A 19,321-nucleotide genomic window follows, 5' to 3' on the forward strand; every position below is an offset into this window, starting at 1 on the left:
TTTTTTCATTTTAGGTTCAATGCCATTCTGAAATGTGATACACCAATGCTTTCTAGTAGACATCTAAAGATTTTGGGCCAAGACTGACTGTTATTATTTCCTTTTAGTTGCAAAGGACCTGGAGCGAGTGTTTTCGCTTTCTGTATCAACTGACTTCTTGGAAAGTATCGAGCACATTGACTGTTCTTGAATGATATTGCAATGTGTTGCTGGAATAAGTATTATTTTTAGCATTACATATTCAGCAAAATACTTCAGATCCGATGCCCTTGAGTCAGATACCATTTAAAGCAAAAAGCAGCTTTGTTTAAAAGTAAAATACAACGTGAAATTTCTTCAAGACTTTTTTCAATCCCAAATTATTTGTATGAACAAAAGAATACCCACCTCATCTAAATTCATCTGGTCTGGGTCCTCCCATGGATTCGAGAACTTCCCTCCTCGTTGCTTCTTTAGTGGCACCACCACCAGATAATAACCCCTGAAAGACACGATGTGCCGAATATTTTTTTTTCATAAACTTCAAAGTTGTAAAAGTACAACACAGCACCTGTGGTGGATTTGCAGGTGTCCCTAATAAAATGCCCAAATGATATAACCATGCCGGAAAACAAAAGTAAGAGTGTGTTTTTTTTTTTTTATCAGCTGAAGCACCAATAGCTTCCGCCAAGCCATGAGGGCACTCTCGCTAAAATGATAAATGTGTCCCCAGTGCATGACTCACTCTGCCGCTTGCTGCTCTCACTTAATAACATAACTGGCATTACATCAAATGTGGTGAAATGTGGAATTTGCGGCACTAAGATGAACAGATATGCTCTTGCAGACTGTGGAATTGCTGATGATGTATTTTAGAAATAAAACCAAACACAGCAGCTGATTACAGTTTGTGACTATGTCTTTTATCAAAACGGAATGAGAGCAAAAAAAGTGACGGGGTGTGCCAGTGTGGGTGTTGCAGTGGAATGATTCAGAGATTTATAGTTGAGCTCTAAGGAGCACACTGGTTGTCTATTTCTTCCGTGTTTGAAAGCGATTACGAGCTTTGTGCTTTTGCCCTGTCTGCTGTGGGAGTTGGAAGAATTGCGAGTCCGCCAACTCCAAGAGAGAAATCCCTCCTGTTTGGCTAATAAATGTAAGAGAGGATGCAATGGGGGGATGGTGGAATTAGCTCAAAGGGCCGACAGAGACGTTAATTCTATTATAACGTAATTGGAGTCTCTCTGTTGTATTAAATCATGTTCTTGTCTCTGGAATGCGTCTTCCTTACTTGACTTTAGCTGCCGTCTGCACAGATGGAAGTTGGACGGTCACCATGCCATCGGCATTGGTCTTTCCCACCACGACGGGTTTGCTTTTCAGGATGTCTGGAGCAGTAGTGGCGGTGACGCGGTGCTGAAGCCCCCCGGCGCTGTTGGCCCGGTTGGTAAGCAAGAATGAGTAAAGGGTGTCAGGCTGCAAGCCGGTGATCAGCTTCTGAGTCTGCTTGCCATCCACCTCCACAGACTGGCCTTTTCCGTAGAGGATCTGAATATGGAGAAGGTTTTTCACAGTTGACCAACACACTACCATGCAATAACAAAAGGTATTCTTAAAACTTCCTACAGTGAATGGCTGGGTAGGATTCTTGTCTCGAACCTCCCAGGATAACAGAACGGAATTCTTCATGGCGGCCTTCACTTTGAAATTGGTGGCAAAAACTGAGATGAAACAAAAACAAATAAAATGACATTAACTTGACGGTGAACCTTTGTTTCCTGAAGTCCGGTTGTAGTCGTTGGTACAGGCCATCTACTCGTATTTGTTCGGGTCAGAAAAACTAAACAGACCCAAGAATCTTACCTTGATTTGGGAAAAGGATGTTTTGTCTAAGAGTACAGCGACAAGACAATGAAAAAGGACACTCAGGATGTAACCAGACGTGCGTGTGATTGTATGTTAGCACTAGTGTGCTACGTTTGGAAGTTTGTCTGGAGAACTGAAGGATGAAGATGAGTTGTTAGGGACTGAGTGTGAGTCCTACCTTGGTCTAGCCGCTGCGTCCTAACCTGGACACCGGGGCTGTACGGACCGGGCCCGACAGTCGTGTACGCGCACACCCTGACATCATACACCGTATCGGCACTCAGACCCTCCAACAAAACACTTGACCCCGGAGTGGGCACCACAATTTCCGAGGAATTGCCCCGACTGTTTATATCCTTGTACAGCACTGAGTATTTGACAATTTTTCCGTTTTGCTCAATGAGTGGCACTGATTTCCACGTCAAGCGGAGGGAGTTGGCAGACATCTCCTCCGAGATAATATTTTCCGGGTATCCGGTTGGGGAGCCTTCAGGCGTGGTCACTTCTTTCACTGCCTCTTCTCCATAGCCCATTTTGTTACGGGCGGAGAGTCTGAAAATGTAGTTGGCTCCCATATGGATATCCTGAGCAGTGAAGAGGCTTTCCTTGGTGGGGAACTCCACCACAGTGAATGGAAGGACGTCGACACGGCCAAAAGTGAGGCGGTAACCCAGGAGTGGCGTTAGGGGATTTGGCGGCGGGTACCACTGAAGCAGAGCGGTGCCCGAGTCAGTTGCGCTCACCATTAGTTTGGGCTTTTCAGGCACTATAAAAAAGGAATTAGGAGAAAGGAGGGTGAGGAAAAACCAAACAGTGACTAAAAACGACTCGCAGTGCTTAACATATTGAAAAGTAAACATGAACAATTTGCAGAATTGTGGTTAACATTCTTAAATATTTTCAAATTCTGCTTTGCTCTGTAAGTTTTTAGCTGTTCGTGTTTGTGGTATTAACGAATGAATATATTTGAATATATTTGCAAAACTTACATGGCAGAGCAGTGCAGATGGCAACAGGTTTGCTGCGGGCACCATCTCCTTTGGCAGTGTAAGCTCCTACCGAGATAGAGTAGGAAGTGTCGGCCTTCAAGTTTCCGAGAAGAGCCTCCTGCAAGACAAAAGTCAGTCGGTCAGCTGCAATATGTGGCAATGTCCGTCCGTCTGTCCATCCATCTGAGACCTCCAACTCCAAGCTTAAAGAAATATTTACTCACATATTGAGCTGATTGGTCATATTCCCACTGAGTATTGATTGAGAAGAATGAGCACAGGAAAGACACAAGTGTTAATATACAATTATAAATGGCTAATTGAATTTCAAAGAATTCCATTTGGCGGTTACCTGTGAGTCCTCTATCAGGATGTCCTTAATGGAGGGCGGACCCTGAGGCTCGCCGTAGTTCATCCTCACGTAGTGGACTTGGTAGCCTCGGATCTGACCGTGCTGCAACTCTGGGGCTGGCGCTCGCCATTTCACCCTAATGGCTGAGGAGTTCACTGTCTCTGCGTCCACCCCTCGAGGAGGACCACTTGGAACTATGAATGCATTTTGGGATATAAGTCAAGGGTCACTGTTGATGGCCACTTAAAGGTTAGCTTGGAAGTATTCGGTTTTGAATTAAAAATAGTTTGGGGGCAGAAAAATACACTGAAAAACTGATGTAAAAATGCAGCCATCCAAAAAGTTTAAATTTTCACTGATGTCTGGGGGAAAAAGGTCATAATAGTAAAAAAACAAAAAAAACATGTGCGTGCTCGAAGAAAAACATGGAGGAAAAAGCAGAGACGGATAATAAGCAAATGTAGAGAAAGATAAGAATGGCAGATAGAAAAGGATTTGTCGCCACGGGCAGATAAATAGTGGCAGACAGTCAAAGAGAAAATACTGTTATCAAGAAAAAAAAACTCTCTGCTGCCAAGAACTACACGTCTCCCCCACAACACTAGAGTCAGTGTTATTGGTGGAACGCCGGGAGTGTCAGCCATTAAGTAGGAATAGTCAAAATATTGCTGGAAATATGACAAAATTAGGCAAACATTGATGAAACGGGGCTAAAACACATTCAAAACAGCTGTCAAGGTGTTAAGCATTTGGCAGGGCAGTTAGGAGTGAGGGAAGGCCAAGGTTCAGCCAAGGTTATTGAGGGGTATTTGTTATTCCAAGTAGGGGAAATCCCAATATTAGGATTTAAGAAGAAAAGGGCAAAAAGGAGTCAAAAAAGAGTCGTGAAAAAAAAGCTGCATGGAAAAAGGGTTGCTGCAGATGGAGAGAAAGCAGTGGCAAGGGAAGAGAAAAGGGAGTTTTATTTTCCACTTTGGGTGGTTAGGAGGGATACAAGGAAGGATTGTCGAAAAAGTGAATCACTTGGAGCTTATTAGTCGTATTAGTTTGGTAGTGGTAGCCATTGACAACGGGGCGGAAAATCCAAAGAGGGTTTGGAAACATACCATCTTCCTCGGTGCGGATAATCAGCTGTAAACTCTCAGGTCCGTCGCCAGCTTCCGTCTGCGCCCGCACTGTAATTCCGTATTCGGTCCATTTCTCTAGGTTATCCAAGAGGTACGGAGAACCTTCCTTTGGAATGCCGTCAATCCTTTTGGATGTTTTGTTGACCCCGGTAGTGGAATACTGGACGGCGTAGCCCGTAATGACGCCGTTCTGAAACTCCGCAGGTGGTGGTGCCCAACTTACCAAGATGCTGGTAGAAGTGGGGCTGGTGCATGTTATGTCCTGGGGAGGTGCTGAAGGAACTGATTGGCCAGTTGGAGGAGGCAGAGTTGGATTTGTTTTGGGTAAGTGTGAGTTGGTGGTGTGTGTATAAATCGTTATTGGGGTGAAGTGGTGAGGAGGAATGATGGATGGAATGGAGCAGACACAAGACAGAGAACAGAAGACAAAAAAAAAAAAACATAAAATGAAAACTAAACACTGGTGAACAGAAGATATCAAGAAAAATGGCTCTCTGGCTAGAAAGCAAGATGAGCGAACAAAGATACTGAGTGATGGGTGTTGACCTTTGTTTGATTGATGAAAAGAGAGTGAAGGACTTTAAAGAGACGCAACACAAAATAGAGCGACTAGAGCTTAGAACACACAAACGTACCTGCCTGGAACTTACTTGTCCTACTCGAGTCTGAGCGCTCGATCCGTGACGGAGATCACATCTCCAGCTATAAATGTCTGACTTGTCTAACCCATGCTTTCCTTACAGACCTCACATTGATATCCAACAATAGGAATAACTTTCATCATTTTATGCCAATCAGGAAAGAATGGCAGCTTTTGGAAGTCATATTTGACATTGGTTCAAATATCAAACCTGAGGTCAATGTAAGTCACATTTCAGATTGGCCTATTTGTAACAATGCAAACTAAAAAAAAATCCCCTTTCGCGACAAATTTTGGTGGTTTCTGGTACTCAACTGCGTACCGATACTATTTTTGCATTGTCCAAATGAAGCCTGACTCTTTTCACACACGTGCCATTCACACTCGACAATATGCAGCTGAACTTACGTGTCTGGGGTGTGTCAATGGAAATCTCGTTGGTATATGCGCCAATGCCATGTTTGCTACGGGCGGCCAATTGGAAAGTGTAGGCCGAGAAAGGCTTGAGGTTCCTCAACAGGTAGGAGCTTGTCGGCTCAAAGTTGACTTTCTTCTAAAGGGAACGTGAAGATGCAGGACATTAACATCAGTCGAATACGACTTCTATTAACAGGTACTGGTCGACCAGACCATTTCTTAGAGCCAATCCGAGCAAGAATCAATGTGCAAACATCTTCAACGCTCACCTCCTCAGTATCGTCCGCCCGTCGATAAACCAGTTCATATCCCGTGATCTGGTTGTCAGGGCCACCCTGGGGTGGCGCTATCCAGGACAGCAAAATACTCGTCTCAGATTTGGCCTCTCCTTTGAACTCCGAAGGCTGCGATGGGACTGAAGAGTTCAAGAACAAGGTCATTAGCAATTGATTTGCTTGTATTTATAAAAGGTGACATATTCTGCTGCCTTACCGCCAGTCTTGGCAATAATTTGCAGGTCCTGGGAAAGAGGACCATCGCCAACGGAGGTGAACGCCAACACTCTGATGTAATATGTCTTGTTAGGAGTCAAGCTCTGAATGGTGATAAAGTTGGCGCTCCGCACCATCTGCTTCTCCCACTGCAGAACACACACAAACACGCACGCACACAAAAGACAAGGAATGAACACGAGCTTTGACACATACTCGGGTCACACGTCACAAACAAATACCTGGTTCACTGGCAACATGTTGTCTGATGTGTAGTAGACCCTATAGCCCACTACCTGCCCATTTGGTTCCTCTGGCTCATCCCAGTGGATGATTGCCGTAGTGGTGCTCAGCATGCGACCTCTGACCTAAGAGCCAAATAGCAATTATTTATTCTGGCTGTATTCTATGACCAGTAATTAAAATGAAGGTTTGAATACAATAGTCTTACCTCTATGCCAAAACATAATAATATTTATGATGGCTGACAAGTGCACGTTCAAGGCGTTGCCCTTACTTGTCGGGGAGGTGAGGAGGGCGCCTGCTCTGCTGTGCGAGCCTCCACCACTTCGCTGGAGGGACCCTGGCCGATGGTGTTAACAGCCGCCACGCGGAAGTCATAATGGGAGTAAGGGCTCAGGCCACCCACACTGTAGCGGGTGGTGGCGATGCTATCAATCTCTTTATAGGGGTCCTCGGAGCCTTTGGAACGGTGCTGCAGCAGGAGAGAGTGAATCAAGATATAAGACACAATAACACGTGGGCATTAAACCAACACACGTTATGATTTACGACACAAGGTGAGGGATGATACAGCGTTTGGTCACACAACATTACACAAATAAATGCAGGCGGGGGGAAACTGGAGGCTTTTTTATGATGAGAACTATCATTATTATTTTGTTTCATTTTCATGTACGTATTACATTTTGCTCACTCAATGCAATAACAACAACTTACTTGTATGATGTAATAGGAGACAGGTTCAGGGTTGCCAGAATCCCAGGTGAGTGTGATGCTTGTTGCAGTCCTTTCGGTCACCACGGGTGTGCCGGGAGCCTTTGGGAGAGCTGAAGGAACGACAGTGTTAAAGGTTTATTGTGCCTGAACACTGGTCATTGAAAGATAAATTCACCAATGCAAAAAAATTGAATAATGAAAATAATCAAACATATCCAACGGCGTATATATTGGACTTCTGTTTGGAGATAATTAAAATGAGCAGTCTCTTCAATTAATTTATCCTGAATTTAGGAGATTTTTTTATTTTGAGTGGTGGATTATTACTCAGAACTTTTAAAATGGTCATTTCATTTATAATAAGAAAATATATTTTTCTTAATTCGATTTTTTTTCTCATTGGCTTTGCAAAGTTGGCAAATGGCAAACATTTCCATTCCTCATGTCCTTCAGTAAAATCTAATCTTACTTTTAAATAAATCGCTTTTATCATTTCACATGAAAGACTTCACTTTGGTCTTTGACTTCAATTCTTTTTAACAGAAAGATGCTGCTTAGAGTGGCCAGTTAGATATAAAAGAAAATGAAACTTGGAATAGAATCGCATAAAATACCTCTTAGATACAAGGTCGAAGCCATGCCTCTCTCTAAGCTCATCTGAAAGATTCCTTTTTTCCCCTCCATACACTGACAAACTCACCTTTCACAATAATCTGCGCCACAGCCTCAATAACGCCGAGTGTTGACATGGCAACGCAGGTGTAATTGTTGGACTGCCGTACATCCGTCAATTCAAGGACATTACGGCCGATGGGCATATCATCTTCTGGGGTCAGGTCCTCGGCTCCCAGCATCCACTTTACATAGGGCATGGGCGAGCCCACCGCCACGCAGGTGATGTTGACGTTGCCCCCTGGCATGATCTCGCTGTCCGCCGGCGGGATAGAGAACCGAGGGGGGACGCGACGCACTGGAGCGCGGTGCAATAAAAGCAGGAAAGGAAGCACCATTAGACATTTATGAGAACAATGTGTTGTTGAGCAAAGTGCAATGGATGACAATAGGGACCCGTGCATGTGTTTTCAGCTTGCCACGTGCTTTCAAATGAAATTTCATGGCAATCAGAAAAGACAGCAAACATTCCAACGGTAAGGTAAGTCACCACTTGGGTGCATGTGATATGGAAATGTTTTATTGATGATGTTAGCAGCAGGAAATCAATATTTTATGCATGAAAATACAAATGATACCCACACACACACAAAAAAACGAAGCACAGCAAACCCAAGGTGCACTTGGGGGAAAAAAAATGCACATCACAGAAACCAGGCAGTAAACACCAACACAAATGGTATCTTAATCGACCAAAAGAAACACTTTATACAGCGATTCAATATTGTCACACTGGTTTTTGCAGTACCAACCTTCTCGGAGCTCTGCCGAGGGAGTAAGGACAGAGCGGGAGGAGGGGTAAATGGAAGAGGGGGAGGAGGGTAAAGAGAGGAAAATGGCCAATATCAGAGAAGAAACAGGGAGAAAAAAACACGTTAGACAGAGGAGTGTGGCAACAGACAAGAAGGGAAGCTGAAAAGAAAACGCTGGAACAAACATAAGCTGTGGAGGGGCCAGTGTGTCGGTAAAAGCCCGTCACAGCCTGTCAAACATTCACTTGGATGCGCCACGATCTTTTTTTTACTAGACACACATCACTGACTTTGTTGTTTGTGCATATGCATATATCTGTTAGTCGCTGACATTTATGTATTTCAAATTGTACTTGTGTGTGTTTGCTTCTAATTCCCTGGAGCAAGCAACAATCAGGCTGTTTAAAGGTTGCTGTTTTTTTTTTTTTTTTTTTTTTTTTGACTTGATTGGGGTGGCAACAGAGCAAAAGGCCTCCGGATTAAAAACGTCTTCAAGACTCAAACATTGGTCTGGCGTGTGTGAGAATGCGTGCTTTTAAAGTGCCCGAAGAGGTAAGGCGGCTGTCAGATTTTGGCGAGAGACACAAAAAGTCCTAACCAGATGATGATTTGTTTTCTCTTGGAGGTCTAAAGGCTAAGAAGGGAGGGCAGAGAGATTAATAGCCTCAGTAAAAACACTCAGCCCTGCGTTAACTGTGTGGAAAGACGACCCTTGTTTTGGAAGCCTTCCATTTTATGGCTTGGAAGGGAAATTGGTTAAATGATATGGTGGTGTGTAAAATATTACACCATAAATAATTTGATTAACACACATCCTGGGAAATAAAATTAAAAAAAAAACATACTTCCATGTACATAATTCATACAGTCTTGGGCGCGTTTATTTTCTTAGTCTGTGAAGTAGCGTTTTTAAAGGTATTAAATGTATCTGAAAAATGCTGGTTCTCAAATTAATTATAGATAAAATACGGACTTTTTACTGCTGAAAATCTCAACCCTAACCCCCACAAGAGCTCCTCTTACCTCGTACGTAGAGGTTGGCTGGGGTGGAATAGCGAGTTCCATCGCTGTTGGTGGCAACACACTCATACTTGCCCTGGTCAGACTCTTCGCTCATTTCAATCTGCAGCGCGCCTGGATGCAGGAACGAGGAAATGAAAATATACAGAGAGGAGAACAGAAAGACAAAAACATTGAACGATCAAAGGCCTCATGATCTGATACATAACATTTATTATCATAAAGGACAAATGAGTTTGAATATCAGCAAAAAGTGAAATCGGTGGAGAAGTGGGCCAAAAAAAAAGCCCGTTCAATGGGGGACGCATTTCTGTCATTGTCGGCAAAAATCTCCTCAAAACAAAGGTCAGCATCCTGATTTAGAAATTGGAGGGAAATAAAAAGTCCATAAGAGGGAATATATGGTTTTCCATGCAAGACAGAAATAAATAAGCCAAGCGGTCGACACGTTGAGGAATCCAGTGACAAATAGCCTTTTGGAAACTGTCTGAAAATCCAGTTACATCACTTTTCAAAATCATTGCCATGGCAATAACACAACCCTGACTTTTTTCGGATCCACCAATGGGATCAGGAGTGTGATGTCATTAAATGCACACCCAATAAAAGTGGTAAAGAAATCAACTGACCTTTGTTAAGGCCAACAGACAAAAAACCAAAAAAAACATTAAAAGACATACGCAAAGCCTTTGGAAGGGGGCCGATGCTTTCTCACTCCCTGAAAATAGAAAAACTGTCAAAAAAGTCAACCAGTTTTTTTTTTTTTAAAATGGTGTTGGAAGCCCAAAAAGCGCCCATAAAAACTTTATCAAAAAAGTGGTTGTTTGGGGCTTTTTATCAGTAATGAAAGAGAAGAGAGAAAGCAATGGTTGAAAAAAACAAAACAACTCATGAAGAAATGTGTGAATGTGTGTGTTTGTGTGTGTGTGTGAGCACACTAATGTCTGAAAGTGTGTCTTCGCCATCTGGACATTTCGGGTTGAGCGAATAACAGCTGGGAGGGAAGACACAACTGGGTTCGTTGGATTGGGCAAGGTATAATGAAAAGGGGGCAGGGTCAAGATTAGGTCAAGACCATCACCCAAAATCAGGTCACCGAAAAAAAAAGAGAAGAAAAATAGAAAAAGAAAAACCATGACCATTGTCAACCTAAACCAGTGCTTCTCAAATAGTGGGGCGCGCCCCCCTTGGGGGGCGCGGTGCTATTCCTGGGGGGGCGCGTGTGACCCTGGGGAACAGGCTTTTTTTTTGGCAGTACTAGAATAAAGTGTAATTGCGCGTTTACTACAGCAGGGGGCAGTGGCGCTCTCATTGTTACTTCTGTCACGTTTGCGACAGTGCAACATTTTACGACTTACAAGACAAGTTAGGATAGTCACGGTGGGGAGGGGGGGCGCAAATAGTTTTCTTCTTGCTAGGGGGGGGGCGTAACAGAAAATAATTGAGAAGCACTGACCTAAACTAAAGAACATAAAACACATCATGCTTTAGATTGAAGGTAGGATCAATGTTAGAAGCAAACTGATATTAAAGTGATGGGATCACTATATGATGATTAAGGAAGCAATGGAATTACGTTAACGATTGTGGGTCTGACATGGTAACATGAACAGATGAGCAGATAATGAAAGGACGAGAAAAGGGAAGGTGATTAAAAGTCATAGTATAATGAATTGCTTGCTCAATTCCAATCCCCCCCTCCTCTTGCGCCTCTTCCCACCGCAGATTTGAAGCAGCCGGATGAGCGGTTACCACTACGGCAACACAGATAGACTCATCCTGAGCTGCTTCCTACAACTGGTGCAAGGGGAAGCCGAGGGTTGGAATGGAATCAGGCCACTGTGTCACGTTGGTCCTCCCAGCAGTCTTACCTCGTATGGGCGTGCCACCTGAGTGGGCAATGAATGCACGAGATTAGAGAGGGAGAAGAAGAAGAAAATGTTAGTGCCACAGAAAGGGGAACGGGGCAAGGGAGGGATACTGACAGAACTGGGGGGAGTAAGAAGAACCAAATTAGAGAGAAAAACTAAGAAAGAAGCAATTTTTTTTAAAATCAAGTCAGAATAAGCTTTAAGTGACAGATTGGAGAAAGACAGAGTGATAGAGCTTCAAGGAGATTGGTTATTGAGTAGACCTCATTGATTTTCAGCGGGGTAGTTGACGAGGCTGCGCTTAGTCTCCAAGACTGAATACATTTCAGGATTAAGCTACACGTGTCCCCCATGTGGATGGAAATCGGTGATAAGTTGAATAAATGTGTTCTTTAGTGCTTTTTTTCCCCTAGAGTTTACAAACCGCCAAGACTTTATCACTATTAAACCCCATCGAGCAAAAATGCTTCTGGAGTGATCATCAGAGGTTCTAACACCCAAGACATTTATAACAATCTGAAACTTGAGCTGTAAATGTCAAGCTGAAGATCTACAGAATCAGAGCCAAACTATGCAGACAAGATAAAATGGAATCGTTTAAATGAATATTTCGTACCTTATTGAATTTTTGAGATACATTCAGCCAGAAAAAGATGTCATGTAATACCACATGCGACCTCAAGAGGCAACTGTGAGCCTTCGTAGTTAGTTGCCCACATTTTATGGCCCTCCTTGAAGGGTTCCAAGAATGCTGCTCACAGATTAAAACCACATGGATGATGTGATTTGTCAGCATCAAATTAAGATTGGCTTGAAATAACAAAAGTCAACATGTCTGCTAATATTGGCATTAGCTTTGGATGGCGCGCTCCGTCATCTCTACTTTGGAGTGGTTTCTGCTCTCAAATAAAATCTACATGGCCAATTGCCACATCCGCAAAAGTAAAGATGTTTGTTAGTCTGTCTCTGCGTTTGATGTGGCATGGTTTTGAGTTTCCAACCAAATTATTACAATTTGGAAAACTGACACACTCAAAAAAAGCCAAGCAGAGCGAAGCCTGTATCAGATAGGAAAGAGGCAATTGAGTTACAGTAATGAAAGCCCTGTTCCTATCATGCATTGCTGCTTTTTAAGTATGGTACACTTGGTTTGTATCATATGGCTATATTAGTAAGACTAAAAATCATGTCAATACCATAAAAATAAAAACGGAGGTTTTATTATGTCGTAGTCGAAGCAACTACAACAATTTGGTCAATATTGGCTGTAAGACACGCTAAAACTCAAGTCAGATCAGGTTTTACCAACCAGTCAATTGCGGAAAAATATTTTCAACTATTGGGCTCTTCAATTGAAAAAGCAATGGCAGTTATAAAAAATAGCAGGAAGTAACTCTCCTTGACTCATTTAGAGGACGGAATTCTAAAGAGCCGTGTGCATTTTTTTAATACAAGTTAAAAATAGAATGTCAGGGTGAATTTTTTTTTCTTCTTTACCTGCTGAATTTGTCTTGCACTGGTATAGAAAACCAGTGCTAACAAGTTTAGCTATATATACAAGTTACTGTACCGTTACTGTCTAGAACTCTGAAATGGAGTCGCCATTGATTTTCTTACAGTGGCTCCGTCCAAGGCCTACCTAACAGCCATCTAGAGTTGATGACTTATTGACTGGTAACTCTATAAGGTGGAGCGGAGGGGAAAGTAAGTAGGTGAGTGAATGACAGAGTGAGTGAGGGAAGGAATAATTAAATAAGTGAAGGAGTGGAAAAAGTAAATTGGCAAGTGTGAGGAGAGGGGTTTTACAATTCCCTGGGTGTGGAAAAGCTGCAGGTGCACAAGTGAACGTGAGGCCAACTATATGTTTGCCTACAGTGACTGATACGTAGAACGTAATTATGAATGCACATCAATGTGTCATTAAATGTTTTATTTGAATCCAAAAAAATCGCAAGCTAGCATTTGTATGCTTCTCTGTGTCCAGTGTTAGTTCAGTGCATGCCATGCGTTTTAATAACGCCGTAATGTTGTAAAGGTGAGCAGTAGTAGGAAGAGCAGCAACATTAGTGAAAGGTATAAAGAAGAGTGGACAGTGAGGGTGTGGACCTCGGGACAAAAGCACTTACCAAAGGACTCTGTGGTTAAAAAGATATAAAGAGAAAAGAAACAGCATAGACATGGCATTACAATCGGTCCATTGAGTACACACCTTGACAAACACTGGAAGTCCCAACCCCCCAAAAGTCAAATAGAAAAGTATATTCTTTATCTATGACATGAAACATTACTGTATGCTTAATTAGGATTTATTAGAACGATAGCGAACATTTAAATTCAATATGTATCTTAGCAGTTATGTAACAATATTTTTAATTTTGAAAAAAAAAAAGGTAGGGGACTCAGAGCAAGGACTTTGGGTTGAGCCAGCTAGTTAAACAAGCAGGTATAGAAGCATAGAGGTTTTTTTTTTGGTTTTTTTTTTAATCCACAAAGAAGCAAAACGTTGGGGAGACGAGGGCTCTGTGTCCAGAGTTGATCCCTGGAAGTAAGTAGCAGGAAGGGATTGAAAAGACTCATTGGGGATTTACACACTACTGTGGCTATACAAAAAAAAAAAAGAAAAAAAAAAAGAAAATTATGAGGCAATTATTATTATTTTGAGTTCCACAAATTGTCACAGTGATTACACTGATTTTCTAAGAAGAAAAGGACAAAAAGTTATTTGATCAATTTGATTAGTCACAGCAGTGAGATTGCTTGGAAGAGGCAATTCCTTCAAAACACGCCACCATTACTAGGCTTTATATTTGGAAGTTTGTCAAAAGAATAAATTGTACTGACAGACTTTCGAGCTCCTTTAGTCAAACAAAACCGTGGCGTAGTGGTGACTTGTGCAGGAAGGCCTCAGAGTGTTTGGAGCAAAGCGGAGAACGTTGGGAGTTTTCACTTTAGACGTCCAAGAAGAATTTACAGGGATTGGCAACCATCCAAGGCAACTGATAACAGCAGCAGCGGCGGCAGCAGCGGCGGCAGCAGCAGCAGCAGAGAGGGACAGCAGAAGAACACGGCCAGAAACCACGGCAGGAAGTGTGTGAAACAGCAATCGGGGCAAGGTTCACAAAAGGCCAACGGAAAAATAAAGAGGATTGGGGAATATTGAAGCTCTTGAAGTAGAACTAAACGTGGGATTTAAGGAGGGGACGAGAGCTAAGGCAGTAAGTCGATGGTTACCTGAGCGCAGCTGCTTGATTCGTCCATTGTTATTGGATGTGTTGACTGGCAGAAAATCCTTGAACCAAGTAATTTCTGGGTCAGGGTTTCCGCTCGCCGCGCAGAGCATGGTAGCGGTCCGAGAGCGTTCTACCACTTTCAGCTGGGGACCCATATCTATTGTGGGGAACCCCGAAGGCAGCTGGTCCTCTGCAAGAATCAGAAACAAATGTCAAAAAATGAGGGGCAAAGAGTTTTTACCTGTTCATGCAAGCCCGCAGAGCGTCCACATGTGTTAGGATTGAAAAGCATTGCATCACATGAAGGATAAAGCAGGATCAAATGTGGATGGGGATATTATGGTTTCAAATTTCATACGCAGCCTTGTGTGGAGGATTGTCCTCATATCTTTCTCTTAAATTTACTCCAGCTCAATGAGGTATTCCCTTAATTACCAGTATTCATAAGCTTTGTAATTCACACGAGTGGACTGTAGCATTGGGAGAGCTCAGGAGGCTAAGTTACACCTGCAAAAAAAAATGGGGGGCACCAAAATTGGGCACTTTTGTTTGATATACACATAAGAGGAGAACTGTTTGGTAGATGGTCAACTTTGCAATGGCAAATTGTCAATTATTTCATGATGTTATAGCATGGAAAGATCACAGTACATTTGTATAATAATAATAATACAATTTGGACAGTTTTTCAAAATTAATATTGGATGTAGTATTGTTGAAAGTTTCAGAGCAAGGTAACATGCTAAATAGCTCTGATAAGGGAAATTCAATCGAGCCTCAGGCACACCACACTAAGCACAGCTAAAACTTTCAAAAGAATAAGCAATTTTTCCATGCTCTCTTGGGTGTGTTGCTGTTCCAGTTATCAGAGTTCAACTTTTTTTAAAACCCAATTCAAAATGTCAAACCATCCCATCCATTAATGCATCAATTATTCCATTTGTTTGCCTTTCCATTTTGAGTCACATATTATATATAATATATAAACATTATGTATTAAATCTGTTAAAATACTTTATATTAAACAATATATTAACTTGAAGTTAAGTGATTTTCAACAACCATAATTTATTCGAGTGGACATTCTCCAGTTGTTTATTATTCCATAGATGTACTAATAAAATTGTAAATGAAAAAAAAAACTTTTTGATGCACGTTAACATCTCAAAGACCTTTAGACAAAATTTGAATGTGACCCGTGTTCTATGCAAATAAAGTGTATCTAATATATCCCCTGGTGGGTGACAATAAACAAACAGGCTGATGAGTCACCCATAACCAAACCACACAAGCAAACAGACGTGTGTTTGATCTTAAAGGTATTTAACTTTTAGCCCTCTACTCCTCTTCTCAAAAGAAAAAATAATCCAGTATCCCTTGTGATCTCTTTCAACCACACCAAGGCTCATTACCGGGAAATCCTAGCACTGAACCCCACCAAGGAGATGCTAATTTTGGTAGTAACCCATCCAACTGTAGCCAGCCGGGTCGTGAGACGGTGGCTTTGAAAGCGTACATGCGTGTGGCCTTTTAAAAGCTCCGATTTCAATCAATCATAACACCGACAAATGGAAACATGGGCATTGTAAACCAAAGTGAACAAGATGAGGTGTACGGGTGATGGCAAGCACGTGTGACTGGGGTGAATGGATATACTGTAAAACAGCTGCATTTGCAAAAAAAAAAAAAAGTGAAATAGAATAGTGAAACAAAAGAAGGAAAACAGAGCGACCGACATAAAGAGAGAGGGAGCACAAGGGAGAGAAGGCGGCATAACAATCGTGATTCTCCTCGCTTTCATTATGCAAACACTTACTTCAAAGAAAGCCCCTCATCTGCAGCTATAATACATTCTATTTCATCTACCTGGGGTGGGACATGGTGCTCAACGCTGAGGATGCGTGCTTTAAAAAAAATCTGCTCCCTGTCACAATCATGCGTTGGTGCAGATGGCCTGAGGTGTTTGAACGTGGATAAAAACGCTCCTTTTAAATGTCAACAGGTGTAAGATTATAAAGCGATTTTCAATGTGACTATTTGACCTCATTTTAAATACAGAAATGCCATGCTTTGAAAATGTTATTGTTTTGCACAACAATGGTGAAGTGACAGTAAATTCTTGCCCTTCTGGCTACATTCAACTTGTACCGTATTTTCCGCACTATAAGGCGCACCTTCAATGAATGGCCCATTTTAAAACTTTATCCATATATAAGGCGCACCGGATTATAAAGCGCATAGAATAAATAACTCAATGTTGCTCAAACGTTAATGCAATCACAATATAGTAACACTCGAAATCGTGAAAACAATGACAATATATCAATAACTCAATGTTCCTCAAACGTTAATATCACACAACACACAAATTAAACACGTAAAGCTTATTTGAATAAATTAGTCCTCATACACGAATCCATATTGGTCCATATATAAGGCGCACCGAATTATAAGGCGCACTGTTGGCTTTTGAGAAAACTGGAGGTTTTTAGGTGCGGAAAATACGGTAACATAAAATTCAGGAATAATGATTGGAATACCGTCTGGGTCATCATCTGTATCGGGTGGAGCTAAAGCGAGCGCTGTCCGCTAATTGGTTGACAGCGACGTGTCACATGTTTAGACATTTTATTGATTTATAGTCACTTCCAGGAGCTCCCAGCCACCCAAAAAGCAAATGTTTTGCCCCTAGATGAAAAACAGTGTCCCCTCGTAACAGTTATTTTTGTTTTGCTTGGAAAAAAAAAAAGTCCTACACAAGGAAAAGCGAGTATCACACAAGCTATTTGTCATCCATCATCGGGACAAGTGTAAAGTGACACCAAAGTCTTTTCAGGCTAACGCTGCTGCTCGTTGAGATCAGAGCGAACGAGTAACCCAACGCTCCTGTGTTGACGGAGCCTCCCACTGTTTCATTTGGATGTGCTCTCGTTCGAGTGTTTCCATTGAGCTTAGTCCAGATAATTTCACAGCTCATAGGCAAAGCCAGTCTCACAGTCATGGGAACTGCTTCGCAAACTGCTGCATCTGCTTTATAGGAGATCCAAAATGAAATGTGCGCACATTTGCGCGCTACATTCGTCAACTATAAAAATGAAAAACAGCCAGCGTAGAAACAAAAGCTTCAGAAGGGCCCAAGTGTAATACGTTCTCCTGACTGTGTTGACCATTCATGACACCTTAAACGCCATGTGGGTGGGTTGATGCAATAAAATAAACGCCTGATTATCAAATTTCATCTCAATAAGTTTGACAAGAGCAATACTTCATGATGTTGAATTTGTCTGACATCTTAGCACGCCCACGGGATTGAAAGATCTTAGGAGGGACTGTTGAATTTACAATACGCGGTACAAAGGTCATCCCAATATATTTGACTTGTCAAGTTACACGTGGCAAGTTGAAATATTTTATCGCTGACAATGTTGAGTAGAAATTGGAGTCTTCCAATCTTGTCATTAATTAGATTACAACAGATTTCAGAGTTTGATTGTGAAACCTTGACTCATGTAAAAAAAACAAAAGTGTATATTTTGATCATAAGCTTCATATGACCGTACCGTATTAAAAAGCCCTTTTTTTGTTTAATTTTAATTTTCTGGGTGTGTCACTAGGTGACGATGGAAGAACGGTTAAAACATTTTGAAGCTCATTTGGAACCTCTTTCAGCAGTTATTTATTCATTAAGAATGAATGAATGAATGAATGAATGGATGAATGAATGAATGAATGAATGAACATAACGAACCTGGACTTAGCCAGCCATCAATTTAGGCGTTTACTGTTTTTTGTTTTATTAATTTAATTTATACACTTGGTATGCGGCCATGGTTGTTTTGAAAGTATTCTATAAATAAATTTCAGTTGGATTTCAGCAAACAAAAATAAATGAATTTTGCAATTTTGAACACTTCCTTTAGGATTACATTTGATCTGTTCTTGCAGCAGTCTGCAACATGCAGACTTTATAAATAAATACTCTACAAGGGCATCCCACTGCTCTCCATTATTATTTCAGCCTTTGCCAATCACAGCCATTACGGAAGGCCAAGATTTCTGGACTGGACTGGTGTTAATCCTCAATAATTAAGCTGGCTGACCTTAGCATGACCACCCTCCTGTCAGACACTCCATCGCTGGACATAGGGTGGGGTCACATGACTGACACATCTGTGCCTCTGTGTGTGCGTGTGTGACGGTGCTGACGTTTTGGGCAATTAGCAGTTCCCATGTGGCTTCACCCAAAACAACAACAAAAAAAAAAAACATAAAGTATAACCATCTTTGACCGAGGATAATCATTTGCGCTTGTGGGTGTGCGTAAACGTGATTGAGCAGTTACTGTGCAGAAGAAGAGGGGACGCGTTCCCTTGATGGGGAACATGACGCAGATGTGCATGTGTCAGTGGTCGCATGTACACCCAAGATGCAAAGAGCCATCTGACGTGAATAATTTAGATGTTGTGCGGAAGAGCATGTTGAGCGAGAGATCAGGGTAAAGCAAGGTAAGAGCCGTTCCGATAAAAACAAAAAAAACAAACATACGTAGATACTGTGGATAGTACTTGAGGAAGAAAAGCGAGAGATGAGAGGATAGAAACAATAGGCCGCTCGTCCTTTCCCCTCACACAAGCGCGGACTATAAAGGCAGCCGGTGTGATTATCCACACTTGAGCGGCTTCACTCGCTAAGACACTCTTGAGCTTCCGACTACCGGTGCATAATGTTCTCCTAATGGACTCCACTAACACTAACATCACCATCTGCATTAATGGACTGCTGCTAACACTAACAAAAGCACAGAGTGCAGCCTTTACACACTTATTGACTTCTAAAGAGAACCCCTCTTCCGAGCTTTCAGCTTTGTCAGCATTAATATTTCTAATTTACAATCTATGAAATGAAAAGTATAACTCGCTATAGTCTGAATTCTAAGTAAGGTCCAGGTGAGGGAT

General features: G+C 41.9%; 1 protein-coding gene across 7 annotated transcripts in view; it reads right to left on the reverse strand.

The window, feature by feature from the left end:
• Window positions 1-19,321, reverse strand: part of ptprdb (protein tyrosine phosphatase receptor type Db) — a 117,617-nt gene that overhangs the window by 22,050 nt on the left and 76,246 nt on the right. For 5 of the 7 annotated variants that reach the window (XM_061274699.1, XM_061274697.1, XM_061274698.1 and 2 more), the window contains 17 exons: window positions 14,368-14,556; window positions 9,269-9,379; window positions 7,522-7,791; window positions 6,822-6,931; window positions 6,379-6,576; window positions 6,104-6,229; window positions 5,863-6,010; window positions 5,640-5,785; window positions 5,362-5,506; window positions 4,293-4,595; window positions 3,187-3,380; window positions 3,059-3,085; window positions 2,835-2,952; window positions 2,024-2,611; window positions 1,606-1,700; window positions 1,271-1,527; window positions 388-481 (listed from right to left, as the gene is read on the reverse strand). In XM_061274699.1, the coding sequence (XP_061130683.1) occupies window positions 388-481; window positions 1,271-1,527; window positions 1,606-1,700; window positions 2,024-2,611; window positions 2,835-2,952; window positions 3,059-3,085; window positions 3,187-3,380; window positions 4,293-4,595; window positions 5,362-5,506; window positions 5,640-5,785; window positions 5,863-6,010; window positions 6,104-6,229; window positions 6,379-6,576; window positions 6,822-6,931; window positions 7,522-7,791; window positions 9,269-9,379; window positions 14,368-14,556 (3,119 nt within the window). The remainder of the gene's footprint in view (window positions 1-387; window positions 482-1,270; window positions 1,528-1,605; window positions 1,701-2,023; window positions 2,612-2,834; window positions 2,953-3,058; window positions 3,086-3,186; window positions 3,381-4,292; window positions 4,596-5,361; window positions 5,507-5,639; window positions 5,786-5,862; window positions 6,011-6,103; window positions 6,230-6,378; window positions 6,577-6,821; window positions 6,932-7,521; window positions 7,792-9,268; window positions 9,380-14,367; window positions 14,557-19,321) is intronic. The other 2 variants (XM_061274700.1, XM_061274696.1) reach the window with 1 other exon arrangement.

The sequence above is a fragment of the Syngnathus typhle genome, linkage group LG3 (genome assembly GCF_033458585.1).
Source record: "Syngnathus typhle isolate RoL2023-S1 ecotype Sweden linkage group LG3, RoL_Styp_1.0, whole genome shotgun sequence".
NCBI classification, from domain to species: Eukaryota; Metazoa; Chordata; class Actinopteri; order Syngnathiformes; family Syngnathidae; genus Syngnathus; species Syngnathus typhle.